Source organism: Aspergillus candidus, assembly GCF_002847045.1.
Source record: "Aspergillus candidus strain CBS 102.13 unplaced genomic scaffold BDW47scaffold_4, whole genome shotgun sequence".
Classification (NCBI taxonomy): Eukaryota; Fungi; Ascomycota; class Eurotiomycetes; order Eurotiales; family Aspergillaceae; genus Aspergillus; species Aspergillus candidus.
The window spans coordinates 548,100-571,113 of record NW_020194009.1 but is presented as its reverse complement, the minus strand read 5'-3'; the positions used below and the strand labels follow the sequence as shown (position 1 = coordinate 571,113).

General features: G+C 49.9%; 8 protein-coding genes across 8 annotated transcripts; 1 reads left to right on the top strand and 7 right to left on the bottom strand.

Moving 5' to 3' along the window:
- Position 1: 1 nt before the first annotated feature.
- Positions 2–2,242, bottom strand: BDW47DRAFT_122654 (putative POT peptide transporter; the record flags this gene model as incomplete). Its single annotated transcript, XM_024815885.1, has 13 exons — positions 2–438; positions 497–618; positions 666–711; positions 756–847; positions 898–906; positions 956–1,139; positions 1,204–1,291; positions 1,337–1,376; positions 1,426–1,572; positions 1,620–1,730; positions 1,781–1,905; positions 1,967–2,022; positions 2,071–2,242. 13 exons carry the CDS (start codon positions 2,240–2,242, stop codon positions 2–4), a joined length of 1,629 nt encoding a protein of 542 aa, XP_024675628.1.
- A 3,227-nt stretch (positions 2,243–5,469) lies between these two features.
- On the bottom strand, positions 5,470–7,245 carry BDW47DRAFT_99390 (uncharacterized protein). Its single transcript, XM_024820875.1, has 3 exons — positions 6,869–7,245; positions 5,987–6,813; positions 5,470–5,928 (listed from the first exon to the last, which is right to left on the bottom strand). The coding sequence occupies exons 1-3, from the start codon at positions 6,993–6,995 to the stop codon at positions 5,611–5,613; spliced, it is 1,272 nt and encodes a 423-aa protein (XP_024675627.1). The 5' UTR covers positions 6,996–7,245; the 3' UTR covers positions 5,470–5,610.
- Positions 7,246–7,701: 456 nt separating this feature from the next.
- BDW47DRAFT_56592 (aromatic ring-hydroxylating oxygenase subunit alpha) lies at positions 7,702–9,361 on the bottom strand. Its single transcript, XM_024819326.1, has 2 exons — positions 8,375–9,361; positions 7,702–8,322 (listed from the first exon to the last, which is right to left on the bottom strand). The coding sequence occupies exons 1-2, from the start codon at positions 9,037–9,039 to the stop codon at positions 7,869–7,871; spliced, it is 1,119 nt and encodes a 372-aa protein (XP_024675626.1). The 5' UTR covers positions 9,040–9,361; the 3' UTR covers positions 7,702–7,868.
- A 2,350-nt stretch (positions 9,362–11,711) lies between these two features.
- BDW47DRAFT_122651 (terpene synthase family protein) lies at positions 11,712–13,012 on the top strand (the record flags this gene model as incomplete). The annotated part of the gene is made up of 4 exons (XM_024815884.1): positions 11,712–12,060; positions 12,125–12,153; positions 12,285–12,541; positions 12,592–13,012. The coding sequence occupies 4 exons, from the start codon at positions 11,712–11,714 to the stop codon at positions 13,010–13,012; spliced, it is 1,056 nt and encodes a 351-aa protein (XP_024675625.1).
- Positions 13,013–15,451: 2,439 nt separating this feature from the next.
- On the bottom strand, positions 15,452–16,482 carry BDW47DRAFT_133120 (glycoside hydrolase family 134 protein; the record flags this gene model as incomplete). Its single annotated transcript, XM_024817748.1, has 5 exons — positions 16,072–16,482; positions 15,986–16,014; positions 15,808–15,934; positions 15,623–15,750; positions 15,452–15,552 (listed from the first exon to the last, which is right to left on the bottom strand). The coding sequence occupies exons 1-5, from the start codon at positions 16,233–16,235 to the stop codon at positions 15,452–15,454; spliced, it is 549 nt and encodes a 182-aa protein (XP_024675624.1). The 5' UTR covers positions 16,236–16,482.
- Positions 16,483–16,807: 325 nt separating this feature from the next.
- BDW47DRAFT_56586 (endonuclease/exonuclease/phosphatase family protein) lies at positions 16,808–18,501 on the bottom strand. The gene is made up of 4 exons (XM_024819325.1): positions 17,944–18,501; positions 17,564–17,845; positions 17,311–17,481; positions 16,808–17,258 (listed from the first exon to the last, which is right to left on the bottom strand). Exons 1-4 carry the CDS (start codon positions 18,399–18,401, stop codon positions 16,865–16,867), a joined length of 1,305 nt encoding a protein of 434 aa, XP_024675623.1. The 5' UTR covers positions 18,402–18,501; the 3' UTR covers positions 16,808–16,864.
- A 175-nt stretch (positions 18,502–18,676) lies between these two features.
- Positions 18,677–21,244, bottom strand: BDW47DRAFT_99384 (putative MFS transporter). The gene has a single exon (XM_024820874.1). It carries the CDS (start codon positions 20,759–20,761, stop codon positions 18,920–18,922), a length of 1,842 nt encoding a protein of 613 aa, XP_024675622.1. The 5' UTR covers positions 20,762–21,244; the 3' UTR covers positions 18,677–18,919.
- Positions 21,245–22,316: 1,072 nt separating this feature from the next.
- Positions 22,317–22,974, bottom strand: BDW47DRAFT_99383 (GNAT family N-acetyltransferase). Its single transcript, XM_024820873.1, has one exon. The coding sequence runs from the start codon at positions 22,927–22,929 to the stop codon at positions 22,459–22,461; it is 471 nt and encodes a 156-aa protein (XP_024675621.1). The 5' UTR covers positions 22,930–22,974; the 3' UTR covers positions 22,317–22,458.
- Positions 22,975–23,014: the final 40 nt, after the last annotated feature.

Below are 23,014 nucleotides of genomic sequence, written 5' to 3'. Positions count from 1 at the left end.
ATTATTGCCTCTCTAACCGACTGGATTCGTCTGTCTCGCTTGAGCTCCGCGGCTCTTGGAGTTTGTTCATCTCTTCTTCCGCGCGATTGTAGCGCCGGAAGCAGAGGAAGAAGGCGATCGCTGTGACGAACATAACCGCGCTCAAGGAGATGAACTCTATCAAGACTGTGGGGTCGACTGAGACCGGGGAGAGTGTGATGCCCAGGGCAGCTCCGATGGCGGACATCAGCAGGAACAAGGCGGAGACGATACTGCGCATGGACTGGGGTGCTTTGGTATATGCGTATTCCATGCCGGACAAGACGGCAAAGAACTCAGACAGACCGATCATCGAATATACGGGCACTTGCAGAAAGATGCTGATTTTCTCGCCGCGGCGGGTCTCGCCACAGCCTTCTATTTCGGGACTACGTTGACAGGGGGATGCTCTATAAATGACTGGACCAGGAGCAGGCGATTAGTGGGTTGAATTCTCAGGGAGAGTGATCATACGTACGCTCCTGGAGGATCGCTGCGTATGCGATGGCGCAGGCTTTGATGAAGAACCCCGTCGTCATACGGCTGATGGGTTTGAAGCGTATGTTGAATCGACGCAGCATCGGAAAGATGACCGTCTCACTGGGACCGGTTAGGTTTATTAAACTTCGAAGCGGAGGGGAACTTACAAGAGCGGAACTGCGATGAGAATGGTCGCGGGATTGCAGAAACCCACTGCTTGGGTTAGCAAGATTCGTGGCAGGGATTGAGGTACATACTCATGTCGTTTGGGACGCCGTGGGTGTTCATCGACATCGCTTGGCTGACTAGGTTGCTCGTGGCCTGACCGTTACAGAGCCAGAAGATGGGACTGACACGTCAGATACGACGCGCATATAATCACGGGAGATGTATACATACAACATGAGGCTAGATGCTGATTAGCAGAGACAATATAAACAACGGAGGTCCAACTTACAACACTCGGCATGCGACCAGAGCGCGCTTCAATTCATCTACAAAGACATCGTCCCACGGTACAGGACTTCCACTTTTTTCCAAGGCATAAGGTCTGGCGGCATCGAGCTTTCCTCCGTTCCTTAAGCTGATCCAGAGAACGCGAATGGCGGTCGTGATGGCTGATCCTTGGGGCGGGCGAACAACTGCCGATTGCTGTCAGGACAAGCAATGGATAGAGTGGGGGGAGGAATGTACCATATCTCGTACGCCCGGCAATCAGAGCAACCATTGCCAAGACCCAGAAACAGAGGGGGAGCATAAAAGCCGCCCAGAAATCCACCTTGAGTTCAAGCCACTAGCATTGTTAGCGGACGTTTCCAGGAGCGGAGAATCAACATACCGATACTGGAATGACGGAGAGTCCACCAAGGTTGATCACCCTAACTTGATAAGCTACATTTCTTCCTAATATGGTCGGAGGGTTCCTACCAGAAGTAACGGGCATAGATCGTCTGGACGGTGATACTTGGATCCACCACTACCTTTTCTCCACTAGGTAGCGTCTTAACACGCTCAGGCCGTGCACCGTATTGCTCAGCAATGAGCGGCGCAACATTACTCTTGATCCCACCGACACTGTCCTAAGTTAGTCTTTATGCTTTCCAAGTGGATACAGTACATACCCTAATCCAACCAATATCAATGCAATCATCAGGCCGGGCATGCCGGCTCCACGATCAAGACTGCCCGGCAGTGACGTGACAAATAGAGTCATTACCCCCGATGCGGCAAAACTGGTGTTGTTAGCCCAATCCTGGCCCGACAGGAACATCCATCTCCTTACCCAGTGGCCAGTACGATGGTCTTGAATCTCCCAAGAAAGGTGTCTGCCACAACGGCACCCAGAATAGGTGCCATGTAGCACCAGCATACAAAGAAATAGTTGATTCCAGTGGCAGCTGTTTGGCCCTGCAGTATATCTGTCAGCCACCGTTGTTTATTTCCACTTTGCGCTACAGGGCAGCCATACCATGCCCAGCGCCCCTGGACGGAAAGGATCTTCACGAGGGTTCTGGATATAGTTTTCTGATGTCATGGTCAGCGCGGCTCAGTTTCCCGACAACGCGTGCTTACGCATAGGGGCCGTTATGGAGCGGTAAGTGAACCGCTCTGCCAGTTCGGCCACGGCTACGAGGAAAACATCCACCGATATATCGTCACAGACACGTCTTAGCTGGGCATACTCTTCTGGTGAGTCAACGAATTCGCATTCCTCGCTCAATTGTTTCTCCTTGTCGTAAGTCATGATGTATGTGATGTGCGCCTGGGAATCTGAACACAAATGAGATCACATCTCGGGGACACGATCTTTATATAAGACCCCTACAAGGTCCCACATCGGCACCGCCTCATCTGATCCAAGCAGACTTGTGTTAGACATACGCCATCTCAAAGACTGTACAACGAAATGGCAATCTCCCTACTGGGACGCATGAAATTCCTCCAGTGGCTGGACTGCACAAACCCGCAGGAGCACATGTAATTTCCAGACGATCTTTTCTCCGTTGGCGAGAAGCCACGCAAGCAGTACGACGCTTTTCCCCTTGATTTCGGCAAGAGTTCTCGAAGCTGCTTGGCGATCGCTGGCCCGGCAATCTGTTTCAGCCCTGTGGTGACGATTACAAGCATTTGGTACGGAATGAGGGAGTGATCTACGTGCATGAGGAGCAGATCCTTGCAGAGATGACTCGCTCTGATCTGCCCACTGATGTAATGGAGCTAAGAAGTATAGGTTGGGACTGCTTCAAACACTTGACGCAAGATACCAGCCATGCAGGGGATAGCAAGATTCCTAGTCTTGGCGAGGTTCTCTTCCTATCCCTTTCTTCCGTCGGAGGCTGACGATCTTGCAGTAGTCGATCAAAATCACTGTATCTCTTTCCTGAACTGAGCTGGCACATTCCTGACTGATGTAATAGGTGGCCATAACTGGGCACATGTTATTGTCCTGGGATCATCATGTATGACTTGCATTAATGAGCTTGAATAACTGACAGGCCGTTATTACGACAGTGATGACGACTCTCATTCTGATCAAACCGCCACCAGATGCAAGAGTCGTCATTTTCAACCAAATGGAGTCTTGATAGGCTACACATGGGCACGTTTAAACGACGAACGCAACGCATGGGCCAATGAGTGTTGAACCTGAGATGACCTTGATTTGCCTGACAGATGACCGACAAGACCGGTACTACTATTTTCAATTGCACCTGTACAAAATAGGATATTCTACACCAGGGATGTAAAATCTACACTAACTGCGAATCAAGTAGAATCAACAAAGGTGCCTCCAGAACAGACAATCCCGCAATTACTAACATCCTCATACGGAAACAACGCCGAGCCCCAAACTGTTTTAGCCAAGCAGGGAAAATCTATCAATTCTGTCCAGCACAGCCAACGCCATGACGAGTCAAGTTCCAGAACCTGGCGAAATCAAGGCTTGCTTCCGGGCCGTGCAGATTACCCTGCATTCCAGGAGTCCTCCGTGCGGCCCGGAATGCAGATCATCAATCTTGTCTCGCATACCGACGCAAGGCGGATGGATTTTCTTCATTTGTTGTGGCGGAAAATATCGGGTCGATCTTTCATACCTGCTTTTGTTGTAGGAGTATTATGGCCTATCGAGTAGGGATAGGCGTACTGGATTGGCTTTGGGGGTATTCTCGGAGGTGGCCAAGATGAACATCGCAATGGCGTCGTTGGGAAACTTCATGTGCACTGGCTAGCCAACCATGTAGTCCAACAATGCCAGAGACCAAGAACCTCAAGATACCCAGGTTCCTGGCTACAGTCTCCCACGCGAGGATTGGCTTCTATCTATCCGCTCCCATTCCAGATGCTGTATTCATTGAGATATCCCACTGGGGCATTAAGAGCAGTGATCTTCACTGCTATTGTTTCACATATGTCCTATGAGCCCGTCTAAGGATGTCTAGATTAGGTTAAATATAACATAAATTCGACACAGGACTTGAAATCTACATGTGTTCTGGCATCGCATACCGGCAAAACTACTGGAACGGACGTTGGTGTTGAATAGATCCAAGGATTTACTCTGCATGATGGACGAATGTCAAATAGATTATCACGACCAATAAAACTTCTATATGATGGGAAATATACTTGAATAAACCGTAGATATCTCGTTGAGAAAAGTGCAGAATTGTCTAGATAGTTAGGGCAGTCGCTGCATCTGTCCCATGAAGTCACAACCACGACACCCATTCCCAAAGCCATCATTACACACCAGACCACGTGAAGGACATAAACCCACTCAAAAGACAAAGGAAAGACAAGGCCGTCAACTAGAATCCAAGCCGTGTCATCTACCATACACATTATGATAAATTTCTTGGACCTGAAAACCGCCTCAAGGTGATGGTTGCGCGCAAGATGCTTGAAAATGATAACACTGGTTAGGCAGTGTTCCTATCATATAAAATAGATAACTATATATTAATACTTAGATTCTAGCTATAGTGAAAGTTAAATACGTTTTTAAAAATAATATAATATTCCTATTAATACCAATCAGTATTATTATCTATTTGTATAATTATTTTAAACTTCTTAAGCTTAGATATAAAGATCTAGAAAAGTTCTCACGATGCTATTATTTCACACCAAAGATGTAACTCCCAGCGAAACTTCCCAACCCGGTCGGAGACGGCCAGCGCTGCAGTATGAGGCGCAGCAGTGTTCATGCAGCCATCCATATGGCAATAAACGGAGACAAGGGTGTACGTGTCTATAGACAGTGAGATAGAAGCTTACAACCACTGTGGGTGGAATCCCAACGAGGAGCACACAATTGAAGTTGTTACGAATATCGCCAGACCATGAAACAGGCTGACGAAACTAATATTAGAAATGAACCCTATACAGCACGAGCGTGGGTTCGTACAGAGTAGGCCTCCCGACGCGTCAGCGATGTCTTCATCGGAGGATAATATCGTAGACAGACTCATAGAGAAAGAAAGCCTAGAGCGCGAGATGCGACAGGGCCAGGATCATCCGCGTCGCCTGGTGGCAATATGGGGAGTGTGGCAATAAAACTTGCAGGTCGGTTGGTGTTGACTCTGTTAGGGTTTGTGGCGTTGTTTTTTTCTCCGAGTGTTAAGTTGATCTGGATGTATCGTATATGTGAGTTATATTTATTTTTGTGTTGTCAGTGCAAGGGGGACTGGCTACTAGTTGGCATTATATCTCCGGCCTGCATGAATATCAATACGCTACATTGGTTTGAGGATTAGTTTGAGGATTAGATAATGCGTGTCAGGACAGTGAGACTCGCGCTTGGATCTGATAGGATCTGTAATTTGCATGGATAAAAATAGGACTGTTCTTTTAATAAGTTGAAATGGATATGTGATTATCTCAATTTAAACCCCACTGTCCCAATTACGACGGATGAGGGTGGAGCCGTAGAATTTGGATATTCGCATGAGTGATATGGTGGAAACAGCCGTAGGAAGCAGCCAGTAGATGTACAATTATTCTATCATACATTCGAGGTCTACCCTACGATCTGTAATACCGTACAAGAAACCATAGAAGAAGCTGTCTAAGCATAGATCGAGCAAACCAAGGCACAGATCCTAGACAGCATCATTGGCCCCCAAAACAGGCCTTAATCTCCTTCTCCCCAAAGCGCTTGGTTTTAGTCTGCAGCATGGCAGCCCTCTCCTCCATCGTCATGGAGATCTGATCGCCCATCGGCACAAGGCACTTAGCGAGGTGCATGTAATCCTTGGTCAAGACCTTGTACGTGATCATGATGTAGTCGATGTTGCGAAAGACAAGGGCGTGTTCATTGGCGTAACGGTCCTTCTGTTTTAGGAACGAGACGGGGTGATCGCGCCAGTGGCGGCGGGGGTTGAGGTGGTGGGAGGTGTGGTAGCCGTCGTTGAAGCAAAAACGGTTACTCTGCGATTGTTAGAGTTGATCCAAAAGGGAAAAGAAGACGCAAAGGCTGGATACTCACGGGTACGTCAATGAGGGTGATGCTGGAGCGAAAGTCCGAGTTTGGATCTGTCTCATCGACTAAGGCGTGCTGACCCCAGTTGCCGACCATGAGGCCGACGCGGAGGAGCGATACCGGGAGAATGAAGACAAAGACGGTGGCACGCGCGCTGGCATGGGTATACAGCGCGTAGATGGCGAAGTAGTTGCCTAGCTCCCAGAAGCCGGCCTTCAGACCTTGAAGTAGGTGCCCCTTGCGGATGAAATACAGGGGGAGTTCGAACCAGACGAAGAAGAAGAAGCGGCCGACGTAGCAGAGGAAGTTAGAGAGGTCGTCGCGTTGGTAGCGCACGGTGGAGGAGAGGTCACCGGGCCCGTTGCCCTCGACGTGGTGGTGCTTGACGTGGTGGTAGTAGTACGAGTTCCACGTGTGGCCCATCAGCGGATTGGTGATGTAGGGGAAGACCGAGTCGAAGAGCCAGAAGGGCTTGCTGAGGATCCCGCCCATGTGGATGTGCTGGTGCATCATGAGGGTGTAGGTGCCGACAAAGTAAGACTGCATGATCCAGTGGAGGACGCCATGGAGCCAAGTGAAGTGGTAGTAGAGGTAGAGAGCGCTAGGGACGAGAGTCGTGAAGTAGATAATGAGGTGATTGAGCATCACGACATCAGTCTCGACGCGGACCACCTTGCGGGCTACATTGAGATAAGGCTGCAGCAGCCATTTGTTTGCCCATGGCGGCAACCTGCGTTGCAGGTCGGGAGTGTCCCAGGTGAGCGTGACGGTGGGCTCAAACCCAACACGCCCCGGATCATTGAGAGTTTCCAATTGGTCTATGACCACTTTTTCTGGGGTATTGTTAGCTCAAGATGTTCGTTCCACATGCAAAGGAATAGGCGGTACCTTGACTAGTGCTATGATCACGGTCACCTGACTGCTGGGACCGATCTTGGATATCAGATAACAGGGTCTGCAACACCGCCGTGTCCGGTCGAGTCAGGTAGGGATCGACATATTTATCGGGTTCCATGCTCGCCGACTTACCAACGACTGCGATTGGGGCGAACTTAGGTGGTAGAGAAGGACAGAGAGAATGAGGAGGGGGGGAACAGAGGAAGAAATGACGGTGGAAAAGCTCTAGGGGGAAGTGGAGCGGGCATCCAGAGCTCCACCCGACATGGTCCCGGCCGGTCCTTAGTGCTGTTTTGTCTTCCACTAGATTGATTTCTATGAATAGACTGTCGTTGAAACCGTGGAACGCCCATGGGGATGGATCTGGGTAAGTGATGAGTTCGTCGCTGTATCTGACTGGGATATAGGAGATGCGAAGTTAAATGTTGAAGAGGGGGAAGTCAGTCAGAATGATCTCATTGGCTGGTGGACGAAAAAGCTAGTTACCGGATCGGGTTAGTCTGGCCAGCATAATATTCAGGGGCATATATGCTTATTCAGCGGGAACATGCATTGTATAAAGTTCCGTCGAGGATCTGATACTACTACGGACGAGTAAAACAAGTAAATATCTGACTGGATTGGATCACTCGGATTCTTAATTATAGTCTCCCTTCTCAGAATTAAGTACCCTGCCATATCATAACGTGCAATGCCCTTTGTATACTCCGAAAATACACATTGTGAGAAAATCAAGAAAGATGAAAAAAAAGACGAACAGGGACAAAGGGAGGATTTGTGGAGCCGTCCGACATCATAGCAATGTTGATTGGGAGGATTATGTCTATACCAACTGCAGCAAGTGCACCAAGTGCAGCGCCAAGCGGAGTCATTCTCGGGCAACAATCAAGCCAATAGTTATGACTGATCATACCATTTCATGACGATTCGTCTGGCTCGCACAGTCATCCTTCTCCATATAAATCTCATAGACAAAAACCCGGACAGAAATCTAGACAGCAACCGCGGGAGGAAGACTGCCGTGCAGAGCTTCGCCAGGCACATCGTCCTCTCTGCTACAGCCATCCATAGCAGTATAGAGACTCCGGGTAGCTCCAGTATCAGTGGCTACCTCTGGGACATTCACGTGGGCAGGCCAGATTTCGTGTCCAGCAACCTCCTCCTTCTGGTGATGTGCCGTGACGACCTCGCGCACGGTCTTCTGGAAATGAAGAGGTCCCTTCTCCATCTCAGGGTGGAGCTCGCCGTTGACGAAGACCCCCGCGTTGAGGTTCTTCTGGGTGTTGACACAAAGGACCTTGTCCTCGGACATGATACGCTTATACATGTCACTAATCAAGGTGAAGTCTTCGTCCGTGGCGTTTTTGTGGCGATAGACCTCGTAACGCATGACCGACTTGGTCGGGCTGACTGGGGTGAACCGCTGCATGAAGAAGAAATTGGGTCTGTTGGGTTAACCTAATTGGAAATTAATTTGCTTGGAAGGGATGTACTCACGAGATATTGAAGGACGCGTTAGGCCAGAAATACGTGGTGGCTATCCGGAACCCCTTTTCAACTTGTTCAGGTCGCTGGGCGCCAAAGTGTTGGATGTGGCCATCCTTGGTGTTCACATAGTAGGAGTTGAGGTCGGCGATGGTTGGGATGTCAGGATGGGCGACTCGGCAGTGGTAACACTCATTGTAATTATCGGCAAGAATCTTCCAGTTGAAGTCGCCCTCCATGTCCCAAGTGTGGTCAAAGACATAGTCTTCGAAGTTGTAGTGATCGAAGCGAGGTTGTTCGTCAACGCCGTCAAAGTCATCCTTCCAAGCCACTTCGGGCACGTCTCCAGCATCCAAATTGACCCAGATAAAGCCGTTTCGGTCAATATGGAGATGGACTGGGAGGTAGTTGTCTTTGTGGAAAGCGCTGAGGCTACCTCGATGGTCTCTATAAATCACGAATTGATAGCCAGCGACGTCGTAAGGCACCCAGTCACCGACATTGGGGACACGATGCTTGTGAGTTGTGAGAAGCCATTTCCGAGAGAAGATCGATCGTCGTTCAAGCTCGTAGAAGGCATGGGAGGTGTACCAGGAAGCCGGTAAAGCACGCACGGGCTGCTTATCGTCGACGTCCTTGGCAGAGGACGTACCAAAGAAGTTCCTCAAAAAGGACATTGTGAATGCAAGGCCAGCCTCGTTGTTTGTTGTGAAGAGTGAAAAGAGAACTAGGCTTTTTGAGGTTTGTGAATCTGGCAACTGATCTATGGGAGTTCCTATAGCAGGGACTGCTTCTCTTCTAAATAGCCATCGTCGCAATGACCTCCTCACGGGATACGGAGATCAGCACTCCATCCCCGATGGACCCATCGGTAGCAGATGATATCAGTCCGACATCAGTAGCATATTCAAATCATGACCAGAATGCGAAGGCTATCTCCTCCCGGAGCTGTACTTCAATACCGATCACCTGATCGGAGGGGGACCGGGTGGCGTCAAGTCATTAGACTTCACATGCCCTAACTCATGAACTCCCGCGCGTCGAACGGAAGCTTAGGTCCGTCTCTAGGTTGACGGAACTGAATTCCGTGCGTGCATGAGACCAGACGACATGGTTGATAATTAAGAGGGTCTAGATAATCACGGTGATAAGAATTCTGCTTGTGATAGGGTAACTGCCAACCCTTTATGCGCCACACTGAATTGCTTGATTGGGAAGGATTGGGTTCTCTATATCTCATGACGCCCATGGCGGTTTCTATAGGTGAAAACTGTTATTAGACTGACGTTATCAGCATCTGATCTAGAATTTCGGAAACTTCAGAGAGCAGCTATATGAATAAAATGAGAATAAAGCCAAGAACACCTGGACGACTATCATTCGGGGCAAGGAATGAACGGCATGAAACACTTCTACCAACACAGACGATGACTCCCGACACCGTCGTGGAACTAAAACACACTCATTTATCAGCTCTAGATTTTCTGAAGTTACAGATGAATAATAAAGCGATAGCGACCCCAAACAATATAGTAACAATCCAAAAAGTAAAGATACCCTCCCAAGCCATCGGCCCATGATGGACAAGGTGTGTCGCCAGATCCGCACTCATAGACACTGCAGACGCAGTACAAGCGATAGCAACCCAGCGGTGGAATGACGACGACGGTCGTGGATCAAGAGCGATTAGATACGAAATTACACACTCTTGAGTCATGAACGGAGGCACGGCGATGGAGAAAATCAACCAGGCGAGGTCACTAATCTCGCGGGTCTAGCGAGGGTCACGTTCATCAACTCAATAAATCAACCACGCGAAGAATACACCAATCGGCACCAGGGCAAATCCGGCGATGCAGCCGGAGATCAGCTGGAGTTGAAGAACTATGGGGTCTGCGCCTGGGATCTTTCTCAACTGCATGTTTACCCCCGCCGTGTATAATGGCCGGATAATTGACCCCAAAAGTATGAGCAGGACGGCCACTTCTGTACCAATATTTTGCTCCTTATAGTGATTGGCCGTCTCCTCAGCTGTGACGGAGGGCGCCGGAGGCGGAAAGGAACAGTCGGGATATCAGTCATATCAAGCCTGATAAAGTACTGATTCGCTATTTTGGTGCAGTGGCTGACATAAACTTGATATCCTGGTGTAGATGCAAGCAATCATCATATTAACCCAAGTACAACGCATGCAGAAGGTCCCATCAGGTTTTCGTATAAAAAAGCATGTTTACAGCTTCTTCAATCACTAGAGATACGACAACAGTACCATACTTCTCACGAGTGGGACTGTAGGGACGTGTCATGAGACATGGGAGGGGGTTTCTGCAAAAACACAGACAACTACATGCCCCAAGTCAGCTAACTACTGGGTGATGTCGCAACGTCTAATTTAACTACGGCGAATCATACCTCTGTATTGCAAAACTGTGGTACACCAGATGTTATCCGTGCTCCCTTCACGGAAGATTTCAGCCAGCCATGTAGATGTAGAGTTCCACGGTTTCTAGACATCAAAGTAGCCCCTCATTTCGCATAAAAGCTGTAATAAACAACAAATTGATGGATGTGAAGCCGTGGTCGATTTCAGCTACTTGATGAGATTGATAGTGGGTCGTCGAACAGTCTATTAAACGGTCTTATCAGCCAGTCGGATGAAACGAGCCCTCTATGCAGCAAGAACATAGACAATCATCACAATTTAGCTGACATTGTTTTGAGCCTTGGGACTCCGGGACGCATGTCTCACAATCCCAACTTCGGATATGCGGCTATGTTTGGTGGCCACGGCGTGCGATATAATTTCCGTGGTAGTGGAAGGAGTGCGTCACAAATAAAAAGCCAAGTCACACGGATAGGCACGCCCCCATCTATTGTTGACAAGATCAAAGATGGAACCTTGCTGATAGTACAGCTGCCTTGTTCGCTGAGACCAATTCCCGCCTACAATAAATACTGAGAATTGGACACTGACAGCGTAGACCAAGTCAGAATTACCCATTGATATATATGTCAAGCTAATATACCACTTCTATTCAATCATATACACGTCGGTTGGAGAGGTAAGAAGATGTCCCCATCACTTGAAATGACTACAAACGCCACTAGCTCGATTCAACTAGTAAATGGTAAGTCATAGGTATTTGTCCAAGCTCCCCGATCAAGAGATCTATTGTGCATGGGTAAGCTGATAGACATGTGGTGCACAGAGGGGCTGTCATCTCCAACCAACCGGGAATATCAGTTTCCTGTTAACTACTCCTATGATTACCTCAACGGTGGTATCAAGTATCTCAGGCTTCCAGTGCTTTTGCTCAATGACCAGTTGCAAAACCATGAGTTCTTCGGAATGGACGGCCAAGAATGTGGAGAGAACGGTCGTTCTGAGCATGCAATCGACATTTTCCCCAGCCAGGCAGGCCTGCCATGGGCCACTGCGATTTCATCGTGTCGCCAGAGCAAATACTGGCAAGTCACCGTGGATACTGCCCGAGTGTTTCTGTCACTTTTTGCAGCCGACGAATCCTCGCAGCAGATATTTAAGTCTCGACATTCGATTGCAGAGATTGCGCGCGCGGAGCTCGCGAATAATATGGAGGAGGGATGGGTCAAGTTTCCAGTCTATCTTTTCTCCGAGGGTGATAAACAGCGTACCCGGCTCCTTGCCGTAGTGAACGTTTTTATTTTTATATTCGATGGTACATGGTGTCCAAATGTTTTCATGTCCTCGGGGCTAAATGCTGACAATTCCAATTTTGTTAGACTTCTGGGAAATGCACAACATTGACTATGTGAGCGTCCAAGATTGCAAATTGTTTTTTCCTGCCCCACTCCGTTTTGCTGTTAAAATCCCTTGAGCTGTTTTACTTATGGCATTGTTAAGCTCCTTTGTCCATGCCGTCTAACTTGTTGATGGAATCAGTTCTCGGAGGTCAAGAGCCTATTCGTGGACCGCATGCGACCCGGATATCAGCCCAACGAACAGACAAGAACCCCACTACAACTCCTCATTGACAACGCCATGAATGAGATTCGGTCCCTGGATTGTGGGGCGGGAAACAACGCGGGTGAAGAGATGATAGATCTTATGGTCAGGTTCTTTGAGCGGCCACCCCCACCAAAAGACTTTCCCAATATGGAGGATTTTCTACTCTATCGGCATGAAGATGCTGCAGTTCCGTTGGTTCACACAATATCTCCCTCCATGAAAAGATCTGATCATCTCGCAGGTATGTCCTCGGCTGCACAAAGTTCGCCCTGAATTCTTCTGTCGATCTCAATAGCCCACGACTGGAGAAATACCTTCGGTTGTTGAAGGACCACGTCTCCGTGGCAAATGATTTGGGCTCGTGGGCAAAGGAGAAAAAGGCCTATGACACAGGCAAAGTAATCTACATGATCAACGCCGTAGACGTTGTGAAAGCCCTATTGTGTCTTCCCACCGACGAGTCGGCCGTGGCAATGACGCAGGCTTTCCAGCTGCAAATTGAGATAGGCATGGATGCTGAGATTCAACGGTTGCGGGCTGAAGAGAGCTTAACACTCGAGGAATGGCGGTTTATCGACGCTACTTTGCATGTTGCCAGTGGCAATGTCTTCGTTTCAACGGTCATGTCTCGGTATGGAGGGGAGGAGTTTCGCCTTTATTGATTAGTTATATATGGCTATTTTGGCTTATTATATTCGCTATTCATATTGCGCTTGGCTCGCAAGTACCGCAAGACTTTGGTCCCCTTTTTTTCGGGTTATCTTTAGGGTTTACGAATGTAGTTGAAATCGTGATAGTGTTCTAAGCTGCCTGCTGTTAGAGATGACAATGCATATTCAAGACCGTATCACTTTAGACAATACCTTAGACTTGACATGTCTTTATTGTTCCACTCGTTGTAATCTTTTATTGTCTCCATTTGCTTACCGTTTTCAATTCCTTGTTCCACACAATAGATAGTCGTTTCACCCCATTCTGGGAGTAGACGCTTGCTGCTGATCACACAGACGAATTATTTCGAGCCACATACTCAAGTTTCACACGAATTCCTGTATGTCTTAAGATCGCAGCCCGGTTAGGCTATGTCTCAGAGCCACTCGAGACCCTCCGCAGAGGAAAGAAACACTCGATATGACAAGCGAAGTCCTTCGTAGTTTGTGGTTCCGAATCTGTGTCACAGGTTATTTACGTCTAATTCTGACAGCTATCCCTTGCTCTGGTGACTTAATCAATAGATCTCAAGACAGCTACGCCAAAAGGTTGATTAGCGCTTGGTATAGGGCTTAACCTGACTGATATTCCAACAATAGATGGTTCTCGATCTTACCTTACTTCGCATCGATTATGGGAGTTTAGTATACCGATGGTAATAGAACTTCACCCAAGACAAGGCTGCATAGGGCATAGGTGAGCACCTAGCTGCTCAGACCAAGAAGGTGAATCCGATTAACATTGGTCCATGGTACTACGAGGGGCCAGTTCTACCCCGTGGAGACAGCAGCCAACGGGGCAATTTCTCTAGGGTTGGCGGCGGGGGGGCAGGGGGGTTACAGCCACTTGTATCCTCCGGCCGGTGGAAATTTTAGCCCTAGTTATTGATGTTCCACTGATCTCTTGTCGGCCCAACCTCTGAAATCAACAATCCACTAAACTAGGATTACGGAATACAGACGAAAAAGAACTTTGTTGCTTGTACCCATATTTGCAACACAATAGCCCGGTCCACAAGTTTGTATTCTTCTCGTAATACATAGAGTCCAACTACCCATCCAATGACGGTGCGTACTTTGCGTGGGAGTTTAAATTGCCGGGATCTGACATCGCAGCGGTGTGTTATGTCTTTTCTGTCGGCGGAAAGTACATAAACAGCGGACTCATGTGCCACGTCCAAACCGACCTCTCGCGAGTCATGCTTCCACATCTGCCGATAGATGGATATCGAAGGTGAGTACTATTTTGCATACCATTATTCGTATCACTACCTATGCCATGCTTTGAACGCGTTAGAAGAGATATCATAGCCTATATATGTGACAATTGGATATGTACTCTTTCCCTATACAGTTGCGAGATGCCACGGAAAAGCTGGCTAGCAGCTTTATTATCATCTGCAAGCAGGGTACCTGGTTTTTTCAGCCACCGCTCTAGACAAAACATTTCCGAATAGTGGGAATACAATGGCCATTAAACAATGGTGGCTGGGTGGCTGCTTCGTTGGTAATCTCGGACGCATTGCGATATGCGATCGGGATTCTGCTGGCTCCTAGAAGTCGGGGACCGAGGTATGCTCTCAGGGGATGGAAATAAACATTGTAGATGGTCGAGATTGCTTGTTGTCGTGAGCGGTTAGGGCTGTGACTCGGCTATTTGACACTGGTGTCTCAAAGGGCGCTCACAACAAAGAATGTTATTAGTACAGCGAGACCAGCGGCGTACGGATCAATTATGTCAACCTTGAAGAGAACCATCTTTACTTCGTTTCTGTTCGTCTTGGGGGCTCTTTGGAAATGAGAATTGTGGGACCATATAGCCTTGGTATCTTTAGTTTAACCAAGCTAGTATTGTTAAATTACTGACTTGCAATATGTTCGTGTCTTTATGCCGATTGCTCAAACACGTGTACATGCACTTGTCCTGTCAATTTCGCCATACGAGGATACTGAGATCTACACACACCATTTCTCGATTTATAGTAGAGGTATTACCCGATTGTAGCAGCGACACTTTGACAAAAAGAATGCCTCTATGAACGCTCTAGACTCCATAGGAAATGGAAAAATGACATATCTAGTCCACAGCCAAAGGAAAACCCTCTATCCACGATATATCTACATAGATCTAGATACCAGGACAATAGGACAGGGTGATAGTACCATCCATTTCGACTATGCTATATAAAATGAGACACAAATATCTGTCATCAAATTGACAAGTACAAAACAGTCTGCGCAGACATCGAGTTAAGGAATGAAATAATTGACTGTCCAGCAGCCAGCCCTACAGGCAAACACCTCCAGCCGCCACCGTTATCAAAGCCTGACCGGCCCAAACAATGGTACACATTTTGATCACCAGTACAGTAGCCGTATAGACAACATAACTTAGATGGGAACAACGTCAACCCAGAAGCGGGTGTCGTCAGTCTGGAACTTCTCATCGCTCTCAATCTGCTCCTGGATCCAAGTGATACCAGCCATGTAGTCTGTGTTGATTGATCAGTATCTGGACTCACACCCAAAACCGCGAGGTCAACACTAAGAGAAGAAACGTACTGTGGATATCGTCGGTGTCGGGGTTACCGAGACCAGTCTCGCCGTTGCGGTGACCACCGCACCACTTGTCGAAGCCGTAGAACTCCTCGCTGTCGTGGCGGGCCTGGATGTCCTTTCCGAGATCCTCGCTATTAAGTCATTAGTACACGCTCACTCTCATCTACCACGGCCGGGAAGAATCATACTTGAGAATGGCTCCCTCGTCAACCTCCTCGGCAGACATTCCCTTGAACTCGGACGCGGACAGGCGCAGCATCATCCAGTTTTGCTTGAAGATACCAAAGTTGGTGGCGTCACCGCTCTTGCCGTCTCCTATTAGCTGTTAATATCTGTGTGTGGACCATAGATTTCTGGGCCACCTACCATATTCGTAGTCGGTTCCCATGTTCTCGCTGGACACCAGTTGTTAGTGCGGTCAACAGACAGTACAGTCGGGGAGAGAAAGTTACGTCTCGAGCATGGCAATGGCCATGTCCATGGTGTTGGCGCCAGCGTCCAGCAGCTCCTGCTTGCGTGCACCCAAGCCCGGAGCAGCATAGCTGCCTCTGTCGGCACGGGGAATGACGCTGCCCAGAGCGAGGGGAAGGATGGTGGCAAGGATGGAAAGCTTCATTTTGGCGATTGAAGTTGTTGCGAATTGGTAATGACTGGAGTGTGCTGGGAGGTGCAAGGCTGTTGTGTCTGTTGCAAGATATCATGGCTTTGAACGATCTGTTGCTGTATTTATGCCTTTCGTCTCTATAGTGTGATACTATTGCCATCGCGATGCACGGACATTGTGGACGACGCTCCGTGTTAGGCTCCGTGGACAATCAGGAAATGACGATCGTTTTAGAAGCTATATGGAGCACCTGTTCGAGGTGAAACGACATCGAAGTCCACTACTGACGGTAGATGATGGAGCCATGTCTCGGTCTGCAACGACGATCGGAATCTGCCGATACCACGGGGTAGCTTGGCGCCGATCATTGCCGCCCTGATTCGGTGCGGGTATTTCCCCAGACAGAACGTCGAGGCCTAATGTATCACGGAACTACGATCCTGGTACGATCGGCCAGTGAACTGCCCCTGAAGAGGCGGACAGCCATGAGCAAAATCCGCGCGACGGATTCAACACGGATGATGCTTAACTGGAACGTTAATATAGCTCCGCATGGTTTATACACAGTCAATGTTTGCAACATGCTTTCATCTAGCTGCACCAACGTCACTTCCTAATGTTCTATGGCCATCAGAGTCTATCTACTGCAACCCATAGATGAAACCAAGCTGGTCAACCTCCTCCCCGTCTTGCCCAAAGGCCCCTACAATCTGCCACCCGTCCGCAGCCTCAAAGCTCTGACAATCGTCCGTTTCCGCACCGGCACTCACGGTCCTGCTAGCCGACGTGTCTGCTCGGAGGTAGAAGATTCTGGTGTGGTCGTTTTTCTTCCCCTGGCATAAGGTCGCCCGTGTCCAGAACTCGTCCTTCTCAAGTTGCAGCTCATCTAACTTCCCGCCCTTTCCGCCATGGGTGAAACTCTCGCCGGAGGAAAGTGTGACACCGACGGAGTCTACGCGCTCCTCGCCACGGAGGGAGATCTTTGTTAGTTTTGTTGTTGTGGTGGGAAGGGAAATAAGGTCGTTGAACCAGGTGCTTCTACTTGTCAGTATCTTTATTCAAGCTTACGGGACGAGAAGATACCTACCCATGCGGACCCCCAAACAGATCACTCTGTCTCAGCGACGCAGACCTCTCCCAGGTGAAATTAGCCGCGATGGGATTATGATCCGACAGTAGCTTCCCATCCTGCAGAAACCGGTCATCCTCATACCGCCACGACGTCGCACTCAAGTTGATCGTCCGACTGCCGCGATAGCTACACAAACCCTCAATGAGCTTCACTTCTTTCCCGTCTACAAAAATCGTGAGATCCAAAAGGAAATAAGAGGGGGACATACAAGATCTTATCCACAACCTCACAGGTCTGGTTCTTCGTGGGACTGTCGCACTTCCTCGCCGGCGTGCCCTGTACGGGCTCTTCGCCGCCGAGCACAATATCCACCCATGGATCTTTCATGCCCTGCTCCTGCGTAAACGCGCGCACGCTCTCCCCGGAAGAGGTATACCTGGCATTGGTGTCTCCGAAGACGATGACCGCGTTTCCGGCAGAGTCGGCACCGATCGCATCTGCTACCTGTTGCAGGTTGGCACTTCGCGCAGCGACATCTTTCTCTTCGGACCTATACTAGAGTTAACAAGCGCCGAAACAGACAAAATTAAAGCAGCGCCACAAATACAGGTGCAAAGGAAAGAGAAAAAAAGATGGCAAACAACTTACCCCGCATCAGCATGCAAATTATAGAAATCAACATAGACCCCCTCCTCAACCCTCATCCTCATCCGCGTATACCCCTTCGGTGTGAGACAATCAGCCCCACTAGCCTCGGAGCAAGTCTCCCACTTGACACGTTCAAAGTCCACCCAGGGATACCGAGCAAGGGTATTCAAGCCGGAGCCGATCCCCGCGCCGCCGGAAGTAGCCGTGCGGTGGGGGTGAGCATCGCCGTCCGATTCGTAGATAGCAGCGTGGTAGTTGAAGTCCTCCTGGACGTGGATGACATCGTAGTTGTACTGGGCGAAGCGGCGACCGAGTTCGTGCGAGTTGGCGGTTTTGTCGCCTTCGCCGTTGGGGTTGAGGAAGGCGGGGAGGCCGGCGACGTTTTGGGAGAGGATGTCGAGGGTAGGGGATGCGAGGAGGGGCGGTGCGAGGAGGGGGAGCAGGGCGGTGCGTCGCATGGTGTCTTGTTATGTTTTTATAATTTATGGCTTGGATACTTGACGATATTTAAGAGAAACACTTGAAGAGATCGTCACTATTTAATTCTGTCAATTTGGCACATGCCGATCGGCGTGTTGTGACAAAAAGGGGGAGGCTAAAATGGCGATGTGGGCTGGTGGAGACGCGATCTGATCAGATTGTGCTGCCTAGATAGTAGATACTGGCTAGTGATAACGATATCTAGGCTAAGAAAGAACGACATGCGACGTTACAGCATATGAGACTGATTCCTGCATAGGCTAACTAGGTACAAGGGTTGACAGAATATCCACCTATCAACAGTGTCATCCCGCGCATATATGCTTGATCTTGCCGACCCGTAGCGTGTCGGCCAACTTCCGAAGGCCGAAGGGTTCCAGAACTCCATGTAATATCACGCGACGGATCAGGATCAAAATGGCTCATGTATGTAATGGTGTGGTATCGTCATCATTGAAACATTTCATGTCGTAAGCTGACTGCCAACCCCACCTCTTCAGCTACCAAAGGGCTTTTCATCCGCCGAGATATGGCTCGGACGACGGCTGCCAAACGCCTGGCTGGCCCGTCGCTCCGCATGCCGCTGTCGGTCTGCCTCCAGCGTCTGCGCGAACTTGCTGCGCGCGCGGATCTCGGGGCCCTTCCAGTAGAACACGTAGATCGGGATCATGACCAGCACGCCCGCGCAGCCCAGGAGGGTACTAGCCCACTGCAGGTGGAAGCGTCCGCCAATGTTCTGGTACATCGGGGTGGAATACATGGTCGCGATACCGGCCAGGAAGTCACGGGCAAAGCCGTTACCTCCCGTCGCAGAGGCAGAGTAAGGTCCGTAAGCGGCCACCATGTAATCAATGGTGGCCATGTAGATGCCGTAATTCGCCATGGCGATTAAGCAAGCGAAAATGAGGGGAGCGATCCACGGGGTGTACGCGGGGCCCATGGTGGTCCAGGCAAAGCCCAACAAGCCGATGGGCTCGAGGGGGCAGATGAAGAGGAGGAGAAGAAGACGGCGTTCAGGTAGTCGCGCCCCACCGCCCTTCGCGTGGCGAACCGTCATCTGTCGCCACACGTCCGGCAGGAAGATGGCGTAGGCGATGATATACCCAAGGAGGATCGCGCCGAATGTCATACCGACGGCGAGGACGCTGAAGTCCCATTGTTGGAACACCAGGGGGAAGGAGGCGGTAAAAACGAAGATCAGGGCGTCTGAGAAACCCGACAGAAGCGACAGGAACAGGACGATCGGCTCGCGGATGAACATCTCGAACGGCCGGCGCCAGATGCGGAGTACCTCCTTGGCGTCCAACCCAGGACTCACCTCAGAAGGGCCATAGACGTCGGCTTCCCCAGACTTACGCCGCCGCTTGGCCTCGCGATCGATCAGGATGGTCGCTCGTGTCTCGGGGACCATAAAAAAGTGCATAACTTGGGTGACCACACCAAAAATCAACTGGATCCAGAACACCCAGTGCCAGTCGAGGTACTCGCCGATGAAGCCGCCAAAGAACGGGCCCACCGTCGAGCCACCAACTGAGGAGAGCACGACGAAGGCCACTGCAAAGCCTTGGTCTTCCGCCTCCCACATATCAGCGGTCATACCGAGAGTGACGGAGCCACCAGCCGAGCTGAGACCACCGAGGATGCGGCACACTACGATGGTTGCGTAGTTAGGAGCAACGGCGCAGGGAATCTGCCATATATTGACCAGAAACAAACTGAGCTGCATAATCGGCCAACGCCCCAGCTCCTCACTCCAGGGAGCCCAGAGTTCGCAACCGAATGCATATGCCACGAGGAAAACAGCCTGGCCCACGCGGGCAGCCTGTTCGCTAATGCCAAAATCCTCTGTAAGTCCCGGGATAGCGTTGGCGTAGACACCCGTGTTGAAATTCATGGACATCTGGACAACGAAAATAACAGAGAGAATCATCCACTTCTTCCACCAGGGGAAGCAGAAACCGAGTTTGTCGTAGCACTCGTCGTCTGTGAGTTCACGCCTCCCGCCATAATGGATCTCTTTGGTGGGTTCCCCCGAGCCGTCACTAGCGCTCGAAGAAACATTCTCAGCCAGCGTCTGGGTGGGATGGTCATTGGACAACACTCGAGGGGGCGGATCCTCGAGGCCTTCTATCTTGTCCTTTTCTTTTGCGTGGTCAGACATGTGGATAGCAGATGGGCTGGATGACAATGAAGAAATGGATAGATGCGCCGCGAAAAAAGCCCTTGTTCGTTCTTGTCGAGTGGGCTGTAGGAGAGAGGATAATGGATAGATGAATGATAGTGGTGCACTTAGGATTCCAAAAGAGAGGACGAGAGCATCATACCTATTTATTTGCATTTTCAATTCTACGTAGAGGCACCGGAGTGAGCCTGAAAACGGTGGGGACGTGGAGACGGAACCGGGCCACAGATGCTGTCATCGCCGACTCCACCCCCTCCCTGGTCCTATTCGATCATGACTGGGCGAGTAGGCTACCCATAAGAGAACCCCGGGGAAGCCGAGTCACGATGAGGAAAGCAGTAGAACGCGATGGCGCCATGACGTGACTGTCGGGGCCGGATGCGGAGTTGGGGGAAATGTCGGGTCGTCCAGCCGTCTCCTCTTTTTCGATGTCCCCCCGTATCTTTTCTAAGATAGCCGCTTCCCCACATGTAAACAGAATCACCCCGTGATCACGAGTTGCTCCAATGATACCCCAGCGGATATGCGCATGATAGTATGCCCAATCGCCCGATCGGTTCACAAGGATCTCATGATTCCGAAGCCGAGTCTCAGTGGCTGGTCGTGTCGGCCGTTAGTCGGTTTTGGGCAAGCCGGACCGGCTCACATGGCTGATCCGACGATTCGGGGAAGTTTGCGCAGGGCTGAATTTGGGCAACTCATGGGCCGGATGCAACATTCCCCAAGTCAGTCCATCATTACTCAGTCAGATCTCCCCAGCTTCGTTCGGAATTACCGAATCGGGAAGAGCATACCCGGGCACTGATTGGCGGAAAGACGAAATGACATCATCATGAATGGGCGATTGCTGGCATGAGCTCAATGAAAGTCTAACGTGATTGGTTCAATTGTTGCAAGATCAATGCCGCATCGGGTCCAGATTCGTCCAATCCGGCCGCCGTTCCCATCTCCGCGGGTAGTCACATGATACGCGGATATGGGGTAGAAGCCCGGGGTACAACGTCTCTGTGTATTACGCCTTGATATCTCCGAATAGTCATCATGTGTAATGTATAGCACAGGATTCCATGGTCCCAAGATACTACGCATGGTCGGCCATTCGAAAATCCCTCGGAATTTACACAGTACGCCCGACCGAAACCAATGAGGCGCAAGTATTTCTGCTCCTGATTTGCTTGTGTACACAGTCTTGTAAACTAACCGACCGGTGATATTGATTCACCCTCCTCGGACATCACCACTAGGAGGAACAAGCCCGGGACGGTTACATGGGTCCGCGGAGCTATAGTACAACCCGAAGTCGGCACACGAGTGCAACCCGACTACTCGGATCCCGGGGTCAAATCCGGTTTCTGTGGTTTTAAGCGGGGATAGCACTGATTGCGACTTGTATCAAGGCTCCCTGTTATTAGAACGTTGCTCCCGCGGTACTACCAGTATCTTGTTCTCTGTCCAGGTTATATATATAGTGGTCTTTGCCCAACGGCATGGTGCTCAGTAGGCACCAGTGACACGACCATCGGGCCATAGTTTGAGGCACTGAAAATTCCGGAGATGGAACTGATGATTAAGGTCATGTTACTTGTAACCGATACCGAGCTATCATCATTCGTTTACCTACCTGGTTCTTGACAGTCTGTCTCCCCCCACCTTCCTTGTCCATGTCCTCGTCGGACGTGGCCCATGGGCTATGTAGACAGGGTCAAATGTATTCACAAGGCATTAAACCCACGATGATGCATTAGAAGCAGATATTATGATCAACAAAGCTTTCTAAAACCACCCACTATCATACTTGATCCCGATCCCCACTACTCTAACCCAACATCCCATTCACTCATCCGGTACAAGAATCAAACCAGCTCCTTCCGGAAAAACACCCTCTCATATCCTCCATCCAACCTCCTCTCCAACTCCATAAAGCCCATCCGAGCATACATCCCCACATTCTCAACCATATGGACATTCGTAAACAGCTTCAATGCCGTACATCCCCTCTCCCGCGCCACGGCTTCAGCTTGCGCCATCAGCACACGCCCGCAGCCTTTCCCCTGCGCAGCAGGGTCAACAACCAGGTTATTGATGCTCAAAGCGTTATGATCGGGTGCAGCGTTTAGAACAATAGACCCTAATATCGTATTTCCGAGTCGAAGGACCCAGACCTCGTGGGTCTGCAAAAGTTGGTGGTAGTCGGCTGTCATTGGGCCGGGTGGCTTCCCGATGCGCGGGATGTATTTGGTGTATGCGGCGCATACCATGGCCTCGATGAATGGGATGTCATTGGGCTGGGCTAAAGCGAGGGTTGTTTCGGAAGGTAGTTGCATGGTGAAGAAGATAATGCAGGTGTTATAATTATGAGGCAGTTGTTGAGTGGCATCTGATGGGTGATTTATATTGGTATAGGATAGG